The 25,060-nt window shown below is 34.8% G+C and overlaps 2 protein-coding genes and 1 pseudogene across 3 annotated transcripts; all 3 read right to left on the bottom strand.

Annotated features, from left to right (window-relative positions):
• Positions 1-4,560: 4,560 nt before the first annotated feature.
• LOC114744163 (transcription factor TCP14-like) lies at positions 4,561-6,274 on the bottom strand (annotated as a pseudogene).
• Positions 6,275-12,272: 5,998 nt separating this feature from the next.
• LOC114744159 (NAP1-related protein 2-like) lies at positions 12,273-15,412 on the bottom strand. 2 transcript variants are annotated; one of them, XM_028932345.1, is made up of 10 exons: positions 15,166-15,412; positions 14,703-14,825; positions 14,556-14,606; positions 14,289-14,360; positions 14,007-14,120; positions 13,851-13,909; positions 13,458-13,518; positions 13,252-13,311; positions 13,053-13,100; positions 12,273-12,663 (listed from the first exon to the last, which is right to left on the bottom strand). In XM_028932345.1, the coding sequence occupies exons 1-10, from the start codon at positions 15,286-15,288 to the stop codon at positions 12,577-12,579; spliced, it is 798 nt and encodes a 265-aa protein (XP_028788178.1). In that variant the 5' UTR covers positions 15,289-15,412; the 3' UTR covers positions 12,273-12,576. The 2 variants fall into 2 exon arrangements, with proteins under 2 accessions (XP_028788178.1, XP_028788179.1); XM_028932346.1 differs by having other exon boundaries at positions 13,252-13,308.
• A 4,152-nt stretch (positions 15,413-19,564) lies between these two features.
• Positions 19,565-23,108, bottom strand: LOC114744162 (NAP1-related protein 2-like). The gene is made up of 10 exons (XM_028932348.1): positions 22,835-23,108; positions 22,366-22,488; positions 22,214-22,264; positions 21,944-22,019; positions 21,676-21,788; positions 21,520-21,578; positions 21,128-21,188; positions 20,919-20,975; positions 20,723-20,764; positions 19,565-19,654 (listed from the first exon to the last, which is right to left on the bottom strand). Exons 1-10 carry the CDS (start codon positions 22,955-22,957, stop codon positions 19,565-19,567), a joined length of 795 nt encoding a protein of 264 aa, XP_028788181.1. The 5' UTR covers positions 22,958-23,108.
• Between the last annotated feature and the right edge of the window lie 1,952 nt (positions 23,109-25,060).

The following is a 25,060-nucleotide window of genomic DNA, read 5'->3' as shown; positions in this document are numbered from 1 at the left end:
TATTCTACTTATATTTATAATTTGAATAAAAAATCTTAGAAGTTTTGTTGTTTTGATTTTTTTTTATTTAAAATAATTAAAAGAATTAAATTTTAAAAAAATAACATAAAAAGGGCCAGCCCTTTTAAGCCCTGAGCCCGCATGTCCAAGGGGGCGGGGTTTTAATAATTAGATAATTTTAAGGTATGTGGACTTTAAAGGCCGGCCCTTTTAAGCCTAGCCCTCAAGGGCTAGCCTTTTTAGGGCCAGGTTGACCCCTTATTGACAGCTCTAATTTTATACGCTTGTTATCATATTTTAGTTGAGATTGAACTTGATTTTATTTTATTTTCAATTTGCATATATTGATGATAGTTTTTGCATATATTTATCATTAATCATTTGTTATGGGCCACAAAATGTGTCAGCTGAAATGATTTCAGATTTACACACACATATATATCATGAATTATGAATCAAATCTAATACTTGAAGTTAAAAAAAAAAAAAAAACTGCTGCTACTAATGTTTGATTCAGATATTGACGAACAAAACATTTGAAGAACAACAAGATCTTTATATAAGGTGGATCTTGGATCATATGCTGATTTTTCATCATCCCTCATGGACAATCAAATTTGATTTTCAACAATCAATAGTTTTGAGATATGCCGTACGTATTAGTGCAACATTGCAACATTATATTTTTAGTTACACATTTTTAGGAAATATTGATGATAAAAAATAAAATTAGTAGTTTGTTTCAGTCAAAATTTATTCTTGTATTTAGCCAGATAGCGATTAATTTGTGCTGATTTTAGGAATTTTTTATTACAGATTATGAGGTAACATAAGCCAGATTTTTCGGACAGTTATGGATACATGCATAGAGAAACAGATGAGCTTGGATTATGGTGTTTGATCAATTACAATATCTAGGAAATTTTTTATAAGATAGGTTTTTTTTTTGAAGAATTCAAAGAATTTATTAGACAAATTTTTATATAGTAACGATGTATAGGATTTTGAATTCCATAAATATAACATCTTTATTTTATATTGTTCGCTTGCTATCATTCTTTGATTATAATATATGTTATAGTAAATATTAAAAATAAAAAATGAATAAAGATATATAATAAAAAATAATTATAAAATATCAAGACCCTTACTTGACAGTTATTAAGGGGCTTACTTGACTGTTCTTGTGAATAACCGTCAAATAAAATGTTAAAAAACATCAAATATTTGTACATAGCAAATATGACGCATCTTACTTGACACTTACTTGACACTTTTTTATAAATCGAAATAAATTTATTTACATATTTACTTCGTATACCGTTAAAATTACTTTTAAAATTATAATTGGGTTTCCATCTAAACACTTTTTTAATCTGCTCATCCTTTTCAAAAATTTGGTGGTCTAGCTAGCTACGTGGACTAGTTAGCTAGCAAGTCCCAAGCCATTCGATTTTTGGAACACTTGAGATCATGTATATAGATATTTTCAACTGGGGACCAAGTATGTATAATTGTCTGTATGTGTAGTGGTGTACGACATGGGATTAAATACCATGTGGGCAACGGGTACGACCCAAGGCCTCAGCATTTTGACACACACATTATATTCGGTGGTTTTTTATGCTAATAAATGATAAATGATGTGGGTATCAGGGCAATTAATATATTGAGCAAATATTAAAGTTCTCTACCTTGCATTTAACCTACGTACTCGCTGGTGACATCAATGTTCTGACATTTTTGTTTGATCCCACGCACATCAAGTCTCAGTTTCTGTTAATAGTAATACGTAGTACCTTCGGGATTTCAAATTTAGTCAAACTTTCATCTATATGGTCACAAATTAACAAGAATGTTTCTTTTTTTTTTTGAATTGCGATCGACGATCATCATGCAGGCAGGCAGAAAATGATGAAATTTGATTTTGTGAGTTGTTGCAGAAACTGATGCTCACTTGTCAATCCTCATCACCATCCATTCGTCTGGCCGGCAGGTAACCACATAAATGATGGAGTGAACTGATTAGAAATTATTTTTTAAAAAAAATTATTAAAACCAAATGAACCAGGCATATCATTTTTCCCATATATTTTGAATGATAGAAAGTGATAATCCAGCTCAAAGCTGAGTTCTGTCCACATCTAGGCCACCAAGAATTCATTGCTTGCCGGTCTTGTTGCTCTAAAATGGACAGTTCATGTTCAACATTGCGTCTTCAATATAATGGCTATAGGTCTTGTTTAGGACCACAATTACAAACAAATATAAGCATATTTCATATAAATCAAGATAAAACTCTTCTCACATACTTGTATCATATTTTCTAAATTAAAATTAAAATACTGTTTATAAGTTATTCTAAACGAGTTCTTAATTTCATACCTCATTTTCAAAGAAGTTTCAAAGACAACCACTCAACAGCTGGCTGTTTTATATTGATTTTAATTATATTTATGCAATTAGGTAATTATTTTATATATCTTAAAACACTGGTCCACCCATTGCGGTTATTTAATGTCTGTCTCCCTTCTCGTGGAGGAGGTTTCGCCAGCGCCAAAAGTGATTTGAACTGAGAGACGTACGAGAAGGAACTGATAATATAACTACACACACACACACACGCACCAATGACAAAATTTATAATCATAAACCCGTGTCTTTTTTTCATTATTGGAATCTCATTCTTAATATGGCCAATTAACTGACACTACAAGAATGAAATATATACACTTATTGCTATGTATTATCAATTCAAATATATGCTTTTCGGTGCAGCATGTGGTAGATAGATATATATATATATATTTATATAAGTGGAACCTATAGCAAGGAATACTTTTATTGTTTATTCGATTGATGACTATATTCTCATTTATATTAATTAATTAATTAAGTAAAAAAATATTATGTTAATGATGCATATGGGGATTGATTATGATTCAGGAACCATATATTTTTGGGGTTGCTTTATAGTAGCGTCCATATATAAATAAAGGTAGCTTTGGATTGAGCAGAATAAAATTATATTATTTAATCTTAGTGGTGGGAATATCCTTATGTCAGCTAGCTAGCTTTGCTTCTTTTTTTTCGCTTTCCCTGCTAATTTCGAATTGTACTAATCATCACTGTTCCTTATATTTTAGTCGGGAAGCTGAGGGGACATAATTAGATTCCGAAGCATGGTTTTCTATATAATCCCAGGGGAAATTAAAAAGCAGAAAAGCAAAAAAAAAAAAGGGTCCAAAGAAAGCCATTTGCCAACTGGGGAGTGGTAGTTAAACAAGGGAGGCCATCAAAGTTGATATGGCAGAGAGCCAATGATTAAATGCGACCATCGAAAGGTTGGCCCACAGAATGAACGGTGTTGATTGATTGACGGGGGCTGGTTGGTGGGCCCGCTCACCGGTGGGGTCATTATATTATTAGCTACCGAGATTTTTTTATTTAAAGATTTAAGACTCGCCGTGGATCTTCCTCTGCTGTGCCGGCAACTACTGTTGTTCCGTGAGAAAGGGAAATCTTTTTGTTTTTCTGAAAAAATAAATTTTAAAAATTGGAGGAATGATCCACCTGTTTGTCAGTGAAATTGTACATTGGTTCAGGCAATGAGCAGCAGGTGGGGTCCACCACCTGAAGCAACACCTGGAACCGATAAGGTCGTGACCCCACAGTACTATTACCCCCCCCTTCCCTCTCTGAAAAATCTTAATCATTGATGCGGTAAAAACCTCGAACTTCATGGCGCACAGTGCAGAATCTGAAGGATGAAAATTTAAAAAAGCGCTGTAAATTTGGGGGTATTTGGATATTTTTAGAAATAATTTTGAAAAATATTTTTTAAATCTAGATAATTTTTTTATATATTTACTTTATATATCGTAAAATTACTTTTAAAATGATGATTTAGTTTCTATTTAAATACTACTTAATATTGTTGTTGTTATTACTACCTCTGTTTCTTAATGTAAGAGCTGATTTAACTTTTAATTTAGTTTTAAATATAAAATTTTAAACCACTTTATTTTAATATTTATCCTTTTTTAAGTAATCCCTATAGTAATTACATGTGTTAAAGAGTTACTATCAATTTGTAATTCAAATACACATGACTAAATAACTAATTTAACTAATTTTAATCTCTTTAAACTAGTTAATTAAATCTTATATTAAAAAGATGAGATGGTATAATTTATTGTAATGCTTGGCTATAAATGCTGAATTTATGTCTGCCTTGCGGTAACACTGTTTTATCCCTCCACTGTCACACGCACGAACTTGTGGCCCATAAAGGTGGTGACAGATATTTATTTCTTTTAGAATAAAAGGGAAAAAATAAATGAATAAAACCCTATAAAATGCCAGTTAGGTAGGAAAGGAGGAAACTTACCCAAGGCCAGGGAAGCGAGTCGTTTTCCATCTTCTGTTGAACATAAAAAGCATAAAATTACAAAGTAAAAGGCTGGGATGTAAAAAAGAAAAAGAAAAGGTAAAAAATTGCACAAACAATGATGGTAAGATATCGTGTAGTGAAATAATTCGGAAAAAAAAAAAGGAGACATATAAAAAATTTTGGAAAAAAAATAAATAAAGAGGCACCCAAATACCCCCATTGTTAAATAGTGTCATCATCTTTCCTCAAACCCTAAAAAAACCCTCTCCTGAGATGTCTTTCCTTCCTCCTTCTCACAGCTCCTCGCGCTCTCTTCCAAAATATATTAATCACACCAAAAAAATTTAATCTGGGAAGAAATAAATTAAACTGAATTTTTAACAACAATCAAACCTCACGTGTGTCAATACATCATCAAACAACTACACATGTAAGGAAGCACATCATGATGATCCTCTCTATGAGTGGTGGCTGGTGGTGTCGTGCCGATCGTCGCCTCCGCCTCCGTGATGTGAGTGGGACCCGCTCGCCTGAGACTCTGACAGCCCGATCACCGGCCGGTACGGGCTCAGCCCTGCCAGCATGCTCAAATGTCCTTCGTTAATGTTGCCGCCCCCGCCCCCGGCCCCGCCCCCGCCGCCACTACTTATCCCCGACGAACCTAATTGCTGACTCGGCAATAAGGCCATGGGTGTGGGGAAGTTCATGAAGTGCAACGCACTTGACATGCTTCCCCTATACAATCCACTGTTGTTTACCGACGGGAATGTCCATATAGGATCACCGCTCATGACCTGGTTACTTGAATTCGTCAACATCCAAATGTTGGCTGGAATCTGAGCATGGCTGGCCGGGATCGCCCCTGCGCTCGACTGCAACAGATAACTCCCCATTTGATGCTGCGTTGACGACAAGTCCTGCTCCGTCGGCCGCCGTTTCCTTCCCATCCCTTCTTCCGGGGTGTCTGGCGAAAAATCCAACGTCGTAGCAGCCGAAGGCGGACCCTCCCCCTCGCGCAGCTCTTGCTTAGCTTGCAACAGGTTTGTGGTTAGGTTACTGGATTGAAAATTTAGAAGCGTAGAGGCGGGGGTATTATCGGAAGACAAACCAATTCCTGGGAATAGACTCCGGCGCTGTTGGACGGAGAAGTTGGGGTTAAAGTAGGACGATCTTAACTGAGAAGGGACCGACATAGTGGATCCTGAGCTCCTCAAGGATATGTTAAGCGAAGTGAAGTTAGCCGGGATGGTCCCAGTGCCGGTGGCAGCGATGACAGCAGGCTCAGCCTGCTGGAGCAGCCACTCGATGGTCTCACCGTCAGACTTGTGGCCGAGCTCGCGAGTGAGCTGGAAGACTCGAGCTGCACAAAGGGCAGGCATTCTAATGCGACGGCCACGTCCGTCGACCTTGGTGTGGCGGTCCTTGGTGGAGGTTCTCTTAGGCGGAGGCTTCTTATTGGAAGCAGGTTCGGTGGAAGGAACGATCTGGTTGGATCGATTGGGATTGGGGGAGGCAGGTTCGGCAGAGATGGCTAGAGAAGGGTAAGGGGAAGACGTGGAGCAAGAAGCAGCTTCCTGATCTTCTTTCTTCTCGAGAGCTGAAAGGGAAAGGTGGGACGGTGGTGATGATGGTGGTTGTGGTGGTGGTGGTGGTGGAGATCATCTCCTCCTTCCATTAAAGTGACTGGCTTGTTGTTAGAGAGAGGGAGAGAGGCAGTGTATGAAATAAGCGAGACTATATAGTTTAATCTATCAGTGGTGGGTCTTGCTCATCAGTGGCTATATTTAGAGAAGAAAATGAGCATGAGGGTTTTTCGACTTCACTTGCTTTCTCTCTCGGTACAAAGGGAAGGAATTTGCAGCTGGGGAGAGAGGAAGGGGAGGGATAAGCAGGCAGGCAAAGATAATGAGTGGGAATTATACGGGTGAGAGAGCTTTAATAAAATTAAAAAGCGTGATTTTTATAGCAGAAAAGAGAAAGTTGCTTTTAGTCGGAATTAATATTTTTAATTTTGTGAGGGGAGGGGGGAGGGGGGGGGGGGGGTTGGGGGCTTTTTATTGTGGTTGGACAGCGTCTTTGGTTCAGAGTCCACGTGAGGTGCTGTTTTTTATGATTCAATCCATGAAGACATGGGAGGCCGGGGTGGGACCCCATCCCAAGTCAAAAAATTTTAGAGAGACCTGGAAAGTAAAGATTATGGGGGTGGGTCCCACGTCATTCAACTCATCATTTCCTTCTGCGCCTTTGATGAGGAGGAAGCTTTGGGATTCCTCTCTCTTCGGGCCTCAGATCATGACCAACAACGGCACCATTATGTCTTTATTACAAATAATTCAACTTAAAAACCCAACCCTTCCTCTCTTCCTCCTTCATCACTTGTGCCGCTTCCAAGCATCTTGGTCCCGAGCTACTGCAACTATCAGTTTCAAAGTCCCTCATTATCCATAATTAGCTTCCCGTACCTTGTACCCAACCCCACTCTTACCTATAAATATATATATATATATATATATCTCTTTTTCACTTTCAAAGCGCTCTTTTTACTATAATAGGCATGCTCATCAACTCCCCTCTTCCTGCCATGCCAGTCTCTATCATTACCCCCCTCCCTCGTTTTTCACTAACGCCTCCTCATCAACTCTAGCTATTATCATTGGTAATGTCACTTGCTAGCCTTATGATCTAGCAGCATAAAAAGCTCTCTGTATAAGAAAAAAATTATGAGTTCAATCCTGCTTATAACTCTCTAAGACAGCTCACCAATATAATACACAAGGGAGAGTCTTTACCTACCCTTTCTAATTCTGAGATTTGAATCTGTCACCTCCAAATCACATGATAGCAACCTTTGTCGTGTTACTCTTACTATCCACCCCCACTAATTTAAAAAAAAAATTATCATTACCTTTACTCACCAATTGTGCCCTGAATTCCAAAATACCTGCGGCAAAAAAACAGGAAAAAATATACTACTCCGGTTCTTGATTAAACAGCTAGTTGACTAATTTGAGTAGATTAAAAAAATTAGTTAAGTTACTTATCTGTAATAAATAACTACTGTCTTTCTTTAAATATCCTTGTTAATCAAGTGTATTGGCTAGAACTATCATTATTACAAGGACTATTTTAAAAAAAATTAATAAATATAAGAGATAAAGTAGATTAGAGTCTTATATTTAAAACCAAAATAAAAATTAAACGAGTTGTTATATTAAGGACTAGTATATAAGTAGGCTGTATATGTGTATATATTGTGAGTGATGAGGTTGTTGAGGGAGAGGAGCAGCAGACAGTAGTAAATGGCAAAGGATGCTAATACTTGTAACAGTACAAATTAAAGGAGAAAGAGCGAGTCGCTGTGCAAATGTGTGTGTGTGGGTTAGGGAAGTTGTGTTGATTTCTGGGGAAGCTTTTGTTGTTGCTGCTGAGGTTGACACTACTGTGCCCACCTTCGTAACTTCGTTTTCCTCGCATTTATATTCACTAGGTTGTATATGTCTATTGTCTAGTTCCTCCTCCACCAATATTAAAATGACACTTTCTGATATAATGGACACAGATCATATGCAATCGATAACCAATTAATTAATTAAACACACACAAACTCTTGTTCTCCCTAGCTTGTACTTCTCCCTGGCAACTAATTAATATCACTTCCCACAGTCATATTATTCCTGCTGTGAAAATCCCAATCATTTTGGTCCGTACCCGCAGATCAAGGAGTAAATAATTAATGGAGCCACCAAGATATATGAGCTTCTTATGTTCAAGTATGAAGAATCAATTTAATTCCCTTGGAAATCATCAAATGTATGTGTTAATTAGAATGGAATTTAATTGTAAAAAAGAAAAGAAAATGAAGAGTTGGGCACATGAATCCCAGCTTTTTGACACCATATAAATATATATATATATATATATATATGTATATATCTTATGGTCAAAGTACAAGTCAAGCAATGCGAAGACTAAACGTACCGACAAGTTCACAGAAAGCTCACCTCAATCAAACCTTATTATTATATAGTAAAACACAAATTTACCATATTCGACCGAATTATTACCAGTTATTTCAATCCATTATTTGATATTTTCTTTCCTTAAACAAAATCTTAAGTTCGAGTCTTGTGAATTACAAACTATCTGCTATATCTTGTTTTGGATCAGCTAGAATCTAATATAGTTAAAGTTGGTATGTAGATAACGATTTTTTCTACTGCAAAATAAAAAATTAAAATGAAAACTAATGATAAATAATTTATTAATTGACAAATTAAATCAGGTCCAGATAACGTAACAATTATAATTTTGATATGCAACAACAATCAGCCGCTAATGAGTCATTTTTTTGCAAAAGAAGTTAAAATAAAATCTAGGCGAGGGGGTTTTGAAGGCTTACTAGCTAGGGTTTTGCAAAGTCTCATTGCGTAAGCAACGACTAAAAAATTATTTATATATAAAGAGAAGAACTTTAAATTTTTTTTGTTTGGTGGGGCAAGGAAGGCAAGTGGCATACCGTCCTCTAGGCTTTAGTGACCAAATATTGGGGAAAAAAATCGTTACATTACATGATCAATTATGTGGAAAAATTCATAATATAATTAAAAAACAAAGCTGGACCTAGGTATGAGGATATATATATATAAGTAGGTTACAAAATAACAAGGCTTTATGATCATGAGTTTGGAAAATATTATATGTAAGAGGTAATTTATAATAAAGAGAGCTGCAACATCATTCCCCCATGCTCAATTATTATTCTCAATATTTAAATATGTGATATTAAAGTGTTATTTTAATACAGATTAATTTAAAAAACAGTTGAAGGCTAACTTTTTCCCAGAAAACAAATCATAAGATGGGATTTGCTTTAAAGTATGCATTAATAATTATTGTTTGCTTTAAAATAAAAATATAAGAATGAAAAGAACAATAGCTAGCAGATATAGGGGAAGATGGCTTCAGACTTGTTAATAGGATCATCTTCATTATAATCCTAAGCAAGTGGAAGATTGCTGGGATTTTCATTGTACCCACAACTCAAAAAGAGGAACACATACATATATATACACACGTTTGTAATCTTTAACTTGTCTCTGATCTCTCCCTCTCTCTCTCTCTCTATAAAATTTGAATAAAAATTTTGATGTGGAAGAAAAAGACAGGATACCATCCACTAATCAGCAAACATTTACCTCTCTTGTCCTTCAATTCAATTGCACAACCTCTCCTGCCTAGCCTGGCCTTCCAAAACTGCAAATTAGTACCTGCATTTTGGTCCCACCTCAATGCTAGTTGTCATATATGAAAATGATTTCTACCCAGGTTTCCATTTATTGCTGTCCTCTTTCACAGCTCTCTCTCTCTCTCTCTCTATATATATATATATATATAAAAGAAAATAAGTAAATGTATGGCCAGCAAAAGTTCCCCTTCCTCTGATTTTATGTACTCTCTCCCATCATCCTTACTATAAGCATCCAATAACAACTTTACAGAAATGGATGAATGTAGTTAAATTAGTTACTTCTAAAATATTAAAATTATTTAAAATTCATTAGTTATAGGAGTCCAACTAATTAGTTATTACCAAGTTTCATAGTTAGTCAGGAACACTACATGAAAAAAAATCAATACTTTAAGCACAACATGTTATACTATGAAACCTGTTGGAAGTTCTTTATAATAAGAACCAAAGGAAGTATCAGATATAGTTTTCACATGCATAATTCAACGGATGAGTAGGAAGCATCTTTCAATACCCGGATTTCATTGTGTTATCTAGATACTCCTGCGATCCTAAATATAAGACCCTTATACACACTATAAAACCCTCATACTAGTATGTTAAGGGTCTTATATTTAGGACCTGTGGAGTATTTATTTTTTTATGTCGACATGGTGTCATTGAGCATAAAATTTAAATTCACAAGTCATAAAAAATTATAGCTAATTTTTTTAAAATAATGGTGCAAATAGTAAAGGAGTTACATGAAAATTCAAAAAAAAAAAAACCAAGGAGGAAGAATGATTGGGATGAGAAGGACGAAGAGTTGAAATGGGCATTCGTGTGTTGTGGGGAAAGGGAAGATTATCAGTGGACATGTGATGAAGGGCCACTCTGCTGCCGCTGCCTCCCTTATCAGAGGTAGACAGTTGGAATCTTTGTGAGCATATTAACCAGCAACCCCTCCTCCAACAACCATTTTTCATTTCAATTATTCCTTAATAAATATTAATTATCTTTCAGATTTAATCACGCTTCTCTCTCTGCTTTTTTTTTTTAAAGCCACGTAACGAGTATAACCATAAAAAAAAAAAGATACAAAAACAAAGCAAACCAATAGCCCAAAACGAAAAGGCTCGCAAAACATAAAGCCCCACACGAACAAAGCCCACACAAAAACCCAACTTTAATTAAATTAAACTATTCCATAAAACTGATTAAAACTTTCAATTAATTAAACAATTAAGCTTCCACCAAATCTTATCTCATCCAAAGGACAAGTCGAATGATCCGAAACCAGCAAGCTGGGTCCCTGTCCGCTCTCACATGTACTCGTACTTTCAACGTTTCTTGGAATCGTATTGGCTCCTAATTCCACAAATTAATTATTAATCATTTAATTAATTGAAAAACAGCAACGTTGGATGATGCCAAGTTATGCGGCAAACGGCTGGAAAGAATGTACTAATGACACAATCATACCCCAGGAGCTCTCTGCTTGCTTAAACCTGACAAAACCAGCCGCCATCACTGTTGTCAGTCAATATTTGCAACCATCCAGGTTACCACGTCCCAAATAGTTGTTACGTCCTCTCATCGTTTGTGCCTTGTGAAAAGGCTGTCATTTTTTCTTCTTAAAAAAATTACATAATGCTGAAGCTCAGTTGTGTTGTAAGGATGTTGCCACAAATCCTGTCAAGTGCGTGGCCTCATATAAAGCTAAGATGGAAACTCATTTTCCATGACAGTTTCTCCGGGAACCCAGACTGGCACGGGATTTGCCTATTCTTGAAGTCATTTTTTGGTTTGTTCTACGACAGTCGACGAGGAATTCCGACGAACCAAGGTTGCCTTACTATGAAACTACTTGTGTTAACATGTGAGCGGATCCACTTCTCTAAAGAAATGAGATACTCCTCCGGTCCTTAATATAGGACTCAACTCTTGAGTTGATTTTAGTCTTAATATAAGAGTCCTTTCTTATATTTATTAATTTTCTCTAAATTACCCCTATGAATACTCCCTCAACCATAATCAAGTAAAAGAGGGAGAGAAAGTATTAAGAAAGATGATTATAGTGTTTTAGAAAAAATATGTCACTTTTCTTATAATTAACTAACTTATCTAACTTCCTTAATCTAATCAAATTAGTTAAATAGGTCTTATATTAAGGGTCGGAAGAGTATTAATGAAACAGAAAAGAAACGAGACCTATGTTTCCATGACCACATCCGCAACATGGAATCATGCGTATGTCCAAAAATGTTCTATAAACAAATAGGTAACAAGAAAATAAAAAGAAAATATCCCCATATTTTGCTTGCTCTTCGGTCAATGTGCCATAAACGCGCAACTGCAGCTCAAATTAAACAGAGATACTAGCAGATTTAAGAGAGAATAAAATTCTCTCGTATATTTAAAATAAAAAACCCATATAAACAGATTGTACTGTTTCCTTTTTCATCTCTTTTCAAATGCATTACACTCATTTGCTTTCATGACAGCAAATGATCTAGATTGTTGAGATAGGTAACTCAAGCAGATTTCTTAAGAGAAACAATAGTTAGTACGAAAACAACATGCCTTGACCCATTATGTGGAACCGCTGCATGAATTATCACTTGGAAAAGCGCCCCAAAAAAAAAATAGAGGAAAAAAAATCAAACAGCTATACACTAACTGACATGGTAATGATTATAGTTAACTCCATTTAGAGGTGTAAAAAAGCTAATGTAACATTAAAAACCAGAAAAGTCCATCAGGGGATGAAACCAGCAGGGCAGAAGCTCAATGGATAATAAAATAAATAGAATATGATCATAGCAAGCGAGTGCCCTCAGCACACCTGCTGACATTAGTTAAAGAGGGTGGCCTAATTAGCATCCCCTAAAGCCCACTTCACATAATCCTATAACCACAATAAACTTAAAAGGACACCCCACCATGATATGTTCTCTCACTTGCCATCATCTTCGTCACCCTCATCATCATCATCATCCTCTTGGTCTTCGTCATCATCTTCAGAGTCATCTTCATCCTTTCCCTACCAAGAAGGAAAATTGATAATGGCAGATGTTTAGTGCGCTAATGGTTTCCAACGGCAATCACTAGGGTTCAACCAACTGGTGGAAAAAAATACCTATTCAACTTATCAAAACATCCTCAGCACGTAAAATAGTGTGGCTCCTTAAGGACTGAGGGAGGGGGAAAATAAAAAAGCGGAAAGAGAGAAATACTACACAAGACCAAGTTTTTTCTCCTTTGACAAAGTTTTAACTATACCATCCACTAAAAGCATTACTATAAGACCCATAACAAACAATGAACCCAATGATTACCTTCCTCTAATAAATTATTAACAGTTTAATCAACACTGCAAGAATATTTTTCCAATCATCCAAGGGATAGTCACAAAAATAACTCTTCACTTACCTCATCATCACCATCTTCCTCATCAATATCCTCTTCATCAGGCTCCTCCTGCCCCATTAAAGCATCAAATACAATAAAAAACATGAGAACCTCAGAGACAGAGGCCCCCACCCCCGGGGGGGGGGATTCTTGAGCATCACCTGAAAGTACAATTGACATTAACAGGAGGGAAATATACCAAAATTAAGAGTAAACTCACATTATTAAAATATGTTAGTGGATTTGGCCACAAATCGTCCTTGATTAGTTCTGCAATCTGCTATTTAGAATAGAACATCACATCAGGAACAACAAGAGATAGAAATAAAAACAAGGTGAAGGAAAGATCTGTAATAGAGATACAGGTTATCCATAGCTGGGATGTTCAACAGTAGGAGGAATGGTAGAAGACCAAGAAAATCTTACCTCATCGTGAATGTCATCCATATCATCTTTCTGCTCAACGTCACTGAACCAGCTAAAGAAACTGCACTCAACAATTTACAGACAGAGTGAGGTGCATCCAAGAAATGCTAACTATATGTCTTGTAAAATGAAGAGAGAAAAGCCCTCCAGCTGTCTCAGATTCACAAATCAAGTATGTGCAAAATTCTATATCTTCCGTAAGTTATATTCAGTAACAACCAATAAGTGCAAAAACAATGGAAAAAAGAAAGCCTAACAACAGGCAAGCAAGAAAAGTTTGATTACTGGTAAGTAATATAAAGGAAGCATTGAATTTCGGATTTCCTCTGTTCTTAACCAGATCAGGCTATATAAGGAAACAATATTCCGAAAGAAAATAAATATGGCACAAACCTGTCGTCAGTTGGGGGTCGCTTGTTCCCTTTCTTCTCATGGACTCCATTGGGTATACCCTTCAATTTTCCCACCACAAGTGTATTATGTTAAAACAAACACCAGAAAGAGCCCAGAAGCTACAGAAAGAAAAACAAAAGAAGCTAAGAGCCTCACCTTTCCCTCTTTCCATTTTATAGGCGTCGCAGTGACCTTTGTGGTTCCTTCTTCAAGGAAGGTGTAAGTCTTGGTAAGTTTAGTATCCTCAAAATATGGATTGGGATTGAAATTCTGAAAAAGAAATATTTAAACACTGTTTAACATTCAATGAAATATACAATCTAGGAGCGTTCAAGTGTAACATCAGTTTCCACAGTCAACAAATGATTTGCCATTACTTAATAGGAATAAAACAGCAACAAAATGAAAGGAGGAAGCAACAGAGGAAGTGCAACTTACAAAGGTAATTGAATATCCTGATTTGACGTCTTTAAAATCTTCAACCTCCAAAGAACTCAAATACTTAAATATCTACTAAATAAGATTTCAATCAGTTACTAGGCAGGGCTACGTGATCAAACAAACAGAAATATGGGCACTGTTGCCACTGAACCCCTCACATCCACATCAACTCCGGAGATACTTACGAAAGCAAACAAAGAGAATAGATGTAAAAGTGAGGGAAAATAGTGGATTGCAAAATTCAAACTTTAGGGACTTTCAGACCTTTTGATCTTCTTCATTAAGAACCTCACCAAGAGCAGGATGACTCAGAAACTGCAAAAAGGAGAACGGCTCAACGACATTCCTAAATTCATAGCATCAAGAAACTTCATCACCACATCAATTAAGGGGCAAAGAATTAATACTGACAGCTGTTGTCCAGAAGTCAGGAATAGTTTTGATAATCTCATTCCGCTTCTCATAGACAGGCTTCCTTATCTCATTGTACTTCTGCTCTATTTCGAGAACTTTATCACTTGCCTCCTCATTGATCTACAATGTCCGTCAAAATGAAAAAGAATGAATTTTCATTACGGAATAGACGAGGTCGATATAGCTCTCGAGCGTCAGTGTTAAAGAACAAACCGCAGCTAAACCTTGATACAAGCGCATTCAGAAACATGAATTACTTTTACGTTTTTTAAATGCTAAGACCCAAAACAGAAGCAGATAACCAACCGCAGAGTTATATCATCACCATTATTTCATCTCAAACCTGAAGTTGAAATTCAGAAATATAGGACTTGACATGAAAGTTCAGAACTTCAATTTGGCAACGAAACATACGAGGAGACCAATCACGACACATGAGCATGTGTAGTGGCTATGATACCTTTTCGAGCTCGTCTTGGGTCTCCTGCAGCTTCTCAATAGAGAGCACAAGCTCTCCATCGATTTCCTCTAAGTTCTCGCCCTTCTCGGCAACTTTCAACTTTTTGGTCTTGTCGGCCACCATCTTCGCCCTCTTCCTCTTTCGCTCTCTCTGGTAAACACAGGGCACTCACTAACTTGCTCTCTGATTGCCTAAAACCCTGGCACCCTATATGCTTCAAAATGTAAAGGGTAAGAGCGGGGAAGTGAGAGAGAGAGAGAGAACGAAGGTGTTAGGGTTTTTGGGGTTTATATCTAGTGTACGGTCTGAAGTGCGGCTTCAAACCGGGGATCAACCACCACATGACAACTGTCCCTACAGGGCACATTCGACATTGCAAGGACTTTCTAAAAAATTATTAATTCCTTATAATTACACATGTTTTTTTTTTTAATCAGGCACAAAGACTCAATTAAAAATTAGGTAAAATTTTAAGGACGTGATAAAAAAAATTATAAGACATGATTAAAAATAAGCGAAATTAGAAGAATATACTAAAAAGAAAGGAACTATAAGCCTAATTAAAATAAGATGAAAAAATACAGACTTGTTGATTAATTTTTCCTTTAAAAAATTTTTAAGATTTAAAATTTTGGTTGGAATTATTTTTTTTCAAATTAATTTTTTTAGTGTTGCCCAAAAAAAAAATACAACTTTGATCATTTTAGTACTCCCTCCAGTCCTATTTATAATATTCAAATTTGGAGAATGATGTGATCTATTTTATAAGTTTCAATTTAGAGTTTGTCTAGACATTTGATTCTTTTTTTTTTTTTGCTCTTAATTGTTTGTTCTCTCTCCTTTGACATACCATCATCTCATATTTTCCCATATCTTTTTTTTTAATTTTTTTATTTATTATAAAGACATATTGGAAACAAAATTATATTTCTAACCTATTTATTATTTTTAATTAATTTTAACTATTTATTTGTTATTCATAAAGTAGTTATTTGACACTCATAATAAGCATTAGAAAGAGTATTTATTTATAATATTTTTTGAATAAAAATTGAAATTCCGTGGAGAATCTTTACGACGCCTCCAACATACACGACAGAAAATTACTTGGTCTTCCATGTTGTCAATGATATGGGAAGTCTTGAGATACGAGATGGACTGGGAAGTTGCTTATGAGCATGTCCATAGAAAAGAAGGGTAAAAAAGAAAGCTAACCTTTGTGCGCGCTGGGATGTCAATGCATCGATGCATCCCATTCTACGGATATTGAGTCTACCATCGTGACAGTAACAAGGTTAAGCATTGATATACTACTTCTGAGTTCTGATGATACTTGGTGGATATCTAATTTAATTTTAAATATAAAATTTTAATTTATTTTATCTTTTATATTTATTCATGTTTTCCATAAGTAGTCTTATGGTGATTGTACATGATAAAAAAATTTAAATGATATTTTAAAGAACACAACACATGTTTATTAAAAATAATTAACTTAATTTAAAAATTAGTTATTTAATTATTATTATATTAAGGATGATGGTAGTAGTTATTAGCTAAAAGTAAAATCAGCAGCCTGGCAAAAGTGACTGAAGTCTTTTGTGCTTTATAGGACAATTTCCTTCCCATGTTAATCTATAAATCAAACTAGGTGCCTGTTTGGGAGAGCTTATTTTGGGTTATAAGCAGCTTATTTTGAGAAAAAGCTCGATCAAAAAATTTGATGTTGTTTGACACAGCTTCTACGCAATTGAGCTTGAGAGCCAAAAGCTATGCAAACGTACGATTAAAAATAAGCTAAGAGAGTGAGCTTATCTGAAAGAGCTTATGGACTGTTATCCTCTTTTTATTTTTCTCTCTGATGACGAAAAAATCTCTCCGATGCTAAGACCCGAGGACTCAGCTTACACATGTTTGTCTTCTTCGTACTCCGATGATACAGCTGACAGTGAAGAGTAGCTATCGTCCTCTCCGTCTTTGAGCTTCCATGATTGTTTCAGACGAGAAAGAAAATGAGAGAGAGAGAGAGAGAGGAGAGGGAAGGCCGAACAAAAGCAAAGGGAATTAGGTTGTGAACGAAGCTTTTTTCTTTGTTATGATTTACAATAGTTTTTTGTAATTTTTCTAATATTTTAAAATTTAATTTATTTATTTAATTTGAATTTTTCATACTAAATTAATTTAAATTTATTGTATTAAATTTTTTTAATCATGTTTTACTTTATATTGAAAATATTTCTTATGATTTCTCTAAAGTTTTCAATTTTAATCTACTCTAAAAATTTCACTTCTTCATTATATTATCTCAATTCATTTTTTTTTTATCTTTCACTTTATATTTAAAATATTTTTTTTATGATTTTAATAAAATTTTAAAATTTAATTCACTCATTAAATTTGACTTCTTTATATTAAATTATTTTAATTTCATTGTATTATGTGAAATTATTTTTTTATCATGTTTCATTATTATTAAAACTCATACTCATTTTGGTTATTTTACAACCAAACTTACTTTTACTCAACCATAACCCAAACAACTTTTTACTAATCTCATTTTTACAAACTAGCTTTTCTGAACTCCAATCCAAACACAATTCAGCTTATCCAATTTAGCTTTTACCCAACTTTACTTTCCCATAAGCTATTTTTTCAATAAGCTACTTTTCTAATCACTGATCCAAACGGACCCTAGATGCATTTTCTTATGACAATCTTTGGCTTGAATGGTATGTTCACATAAGGATAGAACTCCATTAATCAATCGATGGGCGCTGGTGGAAGCATGCGTAAATAACTTGCGTTTCTTGGCATATGAGAGCTTCCAACACTAAGAGATTGAAAACTAGGACTGTTCACAGAACAAATCGGGACCAGGACAGGCCTGTCCCGATAAATAGTAACGGGATAAAAAATTGTCTCTTGTCCTGTCCTGTCCAAGTGTTGTCCCAATCCCGGTAGGAACGAGATGTTATCGATACGTCCCGATATATTTTTTTTTAAAAAAGTTTTTTGAGTTGTTAGGCCTGTTACAATAAAATCTTTTTTTTTTCCTAATTGTAGTTTTTTGAGCTTAGGCCTTGTAAAAAAATATTTTTTTATTTTTTATTTCTTTGGCACCCTTAAGTAAAAGTTCAAAATATTACATATAATAATCATTAAAAATTCTAAATGAAAGCTTTTAACATAATAAAAACTTGCTGGAAATTCTAATAATTAATAGTTTCAAATCATCAATAAATATAAAAACTTTAAATAAATGGATTCATAATCCCATATAATAGTCTCAAATCATAAAAAATATGAAAATAATATTATATAACTATGATTTTTAAAAAAAAAAACAGAGCTCGGAACGAAATGACCCAATCCCAATCCTCTTTTTTGTCTTGTTCTGAAAATTTTCAGGACAAACCCGTCCTGTTCTAATAAGATTAGAACCAGAACAAGTCGACCTTGAACACCCCAACCAAAAACAAGACGCCAAAGAGGAGTTGGACTAACTAGGCTTGAGGTTCGGGAGTAGCTCTCAATTCAAGGACATGCTTATAAACATGTATCACTTCTGTGAAATATTCTCAATTTACTTGGAATTTGGTGATAATTCATTTTTACTGTTAAACAACACATTGCCCTTTGACTAACATCAACTAATGGCGGGCAAACAGCTAATAATCAGAGAAAATAATTTTATATTTAATATCAATATCTTCTTGGACAAATCAAACCATACTTCTAAGGGCCGTTTGGTCCCCTAGAATTTGAAGCTGGCGAAGAAAATGAGGTTAAAAAAAATAAAAAAAAGTGGCCTTAGTATGGTTTCGTTGGAATAAATCAAGCTTCTTTAGGACCTGATTTCCAGCGTTTAGTCACAATCAACCTTCGTGCAATTCTCAATTTGTCTTGCCAAAATTGAATAAAATTACACTGGGACGAATCAAATCACAGAAAAATTACCATTCCAAAATAAGAAAGGTAATTTAAGCAGATTTGTGAAAAGAAATCACCCTCAGTAGGTGCGTCTGCCATATGAATTATCATTAGTAAAAGCAAAAAAAAAAACAGAGAGAGAAATAAATTGAAAGAAAACCAAGTAGCTATACACTAATTAATATGGTATTACTTGTAGTTACCTCCAAATAGAGAAGGAAAAAAGGCTGATGTGAGTAATAGTAAAAACTGATGAAGTGCATCAGGGGATGAAACCAGCAGGGAGAAATAACCTCAAAGGACAATAAAACAAAAAGAATGGTCACAACAACTGGCCGGCCTTGGTACGCCTGATGACATAAGTTAATACCCAAAAAAGGATGGCCTGCTCACCATCCCCTAGAGCCCACTTTACATACTCCTATAACCACAAAAAACGGAAAGGCAGCCCCCCTCGTGATATATTCCCTCATTTGCCATCATCTCCGTCACCCTCATCATCATCGTCGTCATCATCTTGGTCTTCATCATCATCTTCAGAGTCGTCTTCATCCTTTCCCTGCCAAAGAGGAAGAATGATAATGCAGGCTAATATTTGCATCTACTATTTCTAAAGTTATGCCATCATTCAGTTCAAATGAAAAACATGCCAGACTTGGAGATTGATCTATTGAAAAAAATATAATGGCGGATGTTTAGTGCGCTAATGGTTTCCCACCAAAAGAAATTACTTATATTTTTCATCTAAAAAGCATGTCAACGGCTGCATGATTTCATCGAAAACGTTTGCAAGGTCAGTATTTTTTCTAATCCAAGCATCAATGTCACGGAAGATTCCACAGTTGGTTGCACAAACCAACTCCGTCCGTCACACAGTGCACCGCAAAGGCTTCAAAGCAGTGGCAATCACTTGGATTCATCTCATTGGCGCAAAATAGCATCTATTCAACTTATCAAAACATGATTTAAAGGGAGGGGAAATTAAAGAAGCGGAAAGAGGAAAATATCATACAAGAACATGTTTTCCAAGCTAAATAGGAAGCTTCTAGGGAAAAAAGCAGAGAGAGAGAGAGAGAGAGAGCTTGAAAACATCTACCCATTCGCTAATAAAAATAGAGGCTAGCTTCACAGCTTAAGATCGCTTTACGTAACAAGCAACCTCCCAGCCAATATATTTTCAAACAAACAAATCTAATGTGAATAACATAACCTTCTCATATGCTAATTTGTGAGAAGCCTTGTGCTACTGGGGGAAGACAAATAAAAAATTGCCGTTCACTGGTTGAACCAAGATCATATATAGTCAAGAATAACAATGATTTCTGCAGATTATCAACAACCTTAATTTTCTTAATTTATCAAACATCTATTTGAGTTCAAACACAATAGCTTGAGTCCATAAATATGATTCTGAATTTCTGCATTATCTTATATCCTCAGAACCTTAAGCTCCATATCTCTTTAGTACCGACTTCTACATATTTTCAGACTGAAAAAATTATAAACCATAACAAACAATGAACCCAATGTGATTACATTGATCCAATAAATTAAAGACCATAAAATCAACACTAAAGAATATTTTTTGATCATGTAAGCAATTGTGACAGAATAACACATGACTTACCTCATCATCACCATCTTCCTCATCCTCTTCATCAGGCTCCTCCTGCAACATTAAAGCATCAAATCCAATAAAAAACATGAGAAAACAGAGAATCTCAGAGAAAGAGAGAGAGAGAGAGAGAAATTCTTAAGCATCACCTAAAAGAACAATTGACATTAACAGGAGGAAAATATACAAAATTTAAAAGAAAACTCACATTATTAAAATAAGTAAGCGGATTTGGCCACAAGTCGTCCTTAATTAATTCTGCAATCTGCAATTTAGAATGAAACATCACATCATCAGGAACAATGAGAGATAGAAATAAAAACAAGCTAAAGGAAACATCAGTAACAGAGACACAGGATATCCACAGATCGGATGTTCAACTCCACGAGGAATTATAGAAGACCAGGATAATTTTACCTCATCATGCAGGTCATCCATATCATCTTTCTGCTCAACATCACTGAACCAGCTAAAGAAACTGCACTCAAAAGATTTGCAGAGAGTTAGGCGCACTTAAAAAATGGTAACCATATGTTGCATAAATTAAAGAGGGAAAAACCCTTCAGCTGTCTCGGATTCACATATCAAGCATGTGCAAAATTCTATATCTTCCCTCATTTATGTTCAGTAACAACTAACAACCAATAAGTGTTAAAAAAAGAGCCTAAAAACAGGTAAACAATAAATAAAAGATCAAGTTCGCAATATATAGGAACCATTAACTGCCATCTTTTCTTTTTTGTTCTTTTAACCAGATCAGAGTACATAAGGAAACAATATTCAGAAAGAAAATAAACATGACACAAAACCTGTCATCAGCTGGAGGTCGCTTGTTCCCTTTCTTCTCATGGACTCCATTAGGTATACCCTTCAATTATTTCCCCATATATATACTATGTTAAAACAAACACCACAAATAGCTCAGAAGCTACAGGAAGAAAAACCAAAGAAGCTCAAAGCCTCACCTTGCCCTCTTTCCATTTTATAGGCGTGGCAGTGATCTTTGTAGTTCCTTCTTCAAGGAAGGTATAAGTCTTTGTAAGTTTTGTATCCTCAAAATATGGATTGGATTGAAATTCTGAAAAAGAAATATTAAAAAACAATTTACAACTCAATGAAATATACAATTTAGGAGCGTTCAAGCAAAGATGAGTTTCCGTAGTCAACAAGTGATTTGTCATTATTTTAATGAACAATCAACAAAATGAAAGGAAAAATCAAGGGAGGTGCAACTTACAAAGGTAATTGAATAGCCCGATTTGACGTCCTTAAAATCCTCAACCTCCAAAGAACTCAAATACTTAAATATCTACTAAATAAGAATTCAATAAGTTACTAGCCACGGCTCCATAATCAAACAAACAACAATATAAGCACTACCTCCATTGAACCTCTCACATTCGCATAAACAGCAGAGACATTTACGAAAGTAAACAAGAGAATGCATGTTAAAGTGAGGGGAAATAGTGGTTTGCAAAATCCAAATTTTAGAGATGGTCAGACCTTTTGATCTTCTTCATTCAGAATCTCACCAAGGGCAGGATGACTCATAAACTGCCAAAAGGAGAACGGTTTAACAAAACATTCCTAAATTAACCGCATCAATAAAACTCCATTGCCACAGTCATTTAATAGACATAGAAATCAATACTGACAGCTGTTGTCCAGAAGTCAGGAATAGTTCTGATAATCTCATTCCGCTTCTCATAGATAGGCTTCCTTATCTCATTGTACTTCTGCTCTATTTCGAGAACTTTATCACTTGCCTCCTCATTGATCTACAATGACCGGAAAAAGGAAAAAGAATGAATTTTCACCACAGAATAGACGAGGTCGATATAGCTCACAAGCATTATTATTAAAGAACAAACCATGGCTGGACCTTCATAATAGCGCATTCTAAAACATGAATAACCTTTACATTTATAAAATTCTGGGACCCCAAAACAGAAGCAGATAACCAACCGCAAGGTTATATTATCATCACTACTTCATCTCAAACCTGAGGTAACAATTCAGAAACAGCTACAGGATTTGGAATGAAAGTTCAGAACTTCAATTTCGCAGTGAAACATACAAGGGGACCAATTATGACACACGAGCGTCTGCTAATGGCCATGATACCTTTTCGAGCTCGTCTTGGGTCTCCTGCAGCTTCTCAATAGAGAGGACAAGCTCTCCGTCAATTTCCTCTAAGTTCTCGCCCTTCTCGGCAACTTTCAACTTCTTGGTCTTGTCGGCCACCATCTTCGCCCTCTTCCTCTTTTGCTCTCTCTCTCTCTCTTTATCGTAAACACAGGGCACTCACTAACTACCTCTCTGATTGCCTAAAACCCTAGCAGTATATATCGTTCAAAGTACAAAGGGAAGAGCGGGGAAGTGAGAGACAGAGAACGAAGGCGTTAGGGTTTTGGGGGGTTTATATTTCGGCTATAACCAGAAAGTGCTGCTTCAAACTGTGGATCAACCACTTCGTGACATCTGTCCTTACAGGTCCATTCGTCATTGTACGAATGATGAATCAGGAGAAAATGTCAAGATGATATTAATTTATTTAAAGTTAATGAATTTAAATTGATTTTTTCTTTTTTTATTTTGTTAAATTTTTAATATTTTTTATGCTTATCTTTTCAAAATTTCTAGTATTCGTCTTTGCTTGTTTTTTTTATTTTGAATTATAAAGGTGTATTTAGAATAGTGGTGATAGAAGTAACTTTTTTTTCAATCTGATTTTTACAGAAGTCAGATAGTTTAATATGATTTATGTTTGGATTAAATTTTGTAAAAAAATCAATTTGAAAAATTGAAACTTGTTTGGATAATAAACGTAAAAGTAAATTTAGATGTAAAATGACTTAAAAGGACATAAATTTTATTAAATAGTACATATTTAATATTAGATATATATAATATGACTATTTTTTAAGAAATAAGAAAAATAAAATTACTAAAAGTAAAGAAATTTAATTTATTATTAGAAAGAGATTATAATATAATGTGATCATTTTTAAAGAAGTAATGAAAATAAAATTATTAAAAATAAGGAAATTTAATTTAGTTGCTTCTTTGGCCTTGCCTCCTCGCACTCAAGACATTTGATATTTCTCACAAAATTCATAAAGTTACACCCGTAATACATTAGAAAAAGAGTCCACCAACTTCAGTGTGTTAATATTTTAATACTTGCTGAAGGCAAGATGTTGGGCTATGGGGGTGTTTGGCAACTTCCAAACCATAGTTTCAGAAGTACTTTTCGGCAAAATGAGGCAAATTCCTTTACATATTTACTTCATAAACCGTAAAAGCACTTTTAAAACCATAGTTTGGTTTCTATCCAAACACCTCCTACATGTGCCGCACAAAATCAATAAATTAACACCCAAATCCTCTATCGGTATTCTGCAACGCACACCCTCACCGGAAAGTAGCTTCTTTCAACTTATGGCAGAAGTGCATTTCGGTGGCAGAAGTCAGATTGCGTGAGCATGAGACCAAACACCCATTTTCAGCTTGCCTGTTGCTTCTTCGGTGGGGACGCACGTTTGAAGGTCCAAACATGATCCCAAACAGGCCATAAGTGTATTGTGTTCCAAAGGTAAGGTCATCTAATAAAATTTGTTGAGAGGGCTTATTTGCTACTCCTCTTGTCCTTAATATAAAACCTAATTAATAGGTTAATCTTGATCTTAAATAGAGGACTTATTTCTCATATTTATCAATTATTTCTTAAATTTTCTTTATTAAATAATTAAATACCACAATCATACTTATTATTTATTAATAGTAAACCTATATATTTTATAAAGTGAGTGAGCACTTATTACTCATTAATTCCACACATACATCAATTTTACTGTTTTATATTTTTAATAAAATAATTTAAAATATTTTTTGAAATGTCACTTTTTCAACGAAGTTTTTAATTAAGGGTATTTTGGGAAATATATATTATATTTATGATTATTACCTAACTTAACTAACTTCTTTAATTTAATCAAAATAGTTAAATAGGCCTTATATTAAGGACTAAAGAAGTATTAGAATGTTTCGATGGTTCATGTTTGTTTTTATTCTACAAAATACTCCTCTGGTCCTTATTATAAGACCCAATTTAACTTTTTATTTGGTCCTAATTATAAGACCCAATCCATTTTGTCTCTTATATTTATGCATTTTTTCCAAGATAATCCTTCTAATAATGATAGTTTTAGCCAATATACTTAATTAGCAAGGATATTTTAGGAATGATAACACTTATTTATTATAAATAACCAATTTAACTTACTTCCTTAATCTCCTCAAATAAGTCAATTGGGTCTTATAATTAGGACCGGAGGAGTATAACATTTA

This window comes from Neltuma alba, unplaced genomic scaffold (assembly GCF_004799145.2).
Source record: "Neltuma alba isolate B1F8T4 unplaced genomic scaffold, ASM479914v2 tig00004276_pilon, whole genome shotgun sequence".
Taxonomy (NCBI): Eukaryota; Viridiplantae; Streptophyta; class Magnoliopsida; order Fabales; family Fabaceae; genus Neltuma; species Neltuma alba.
The sequence above is the reverse complement of the archived record's forward strand: the minus strand, read 5'-3'. Positions and strand labels throughout refer to the sequence as shown.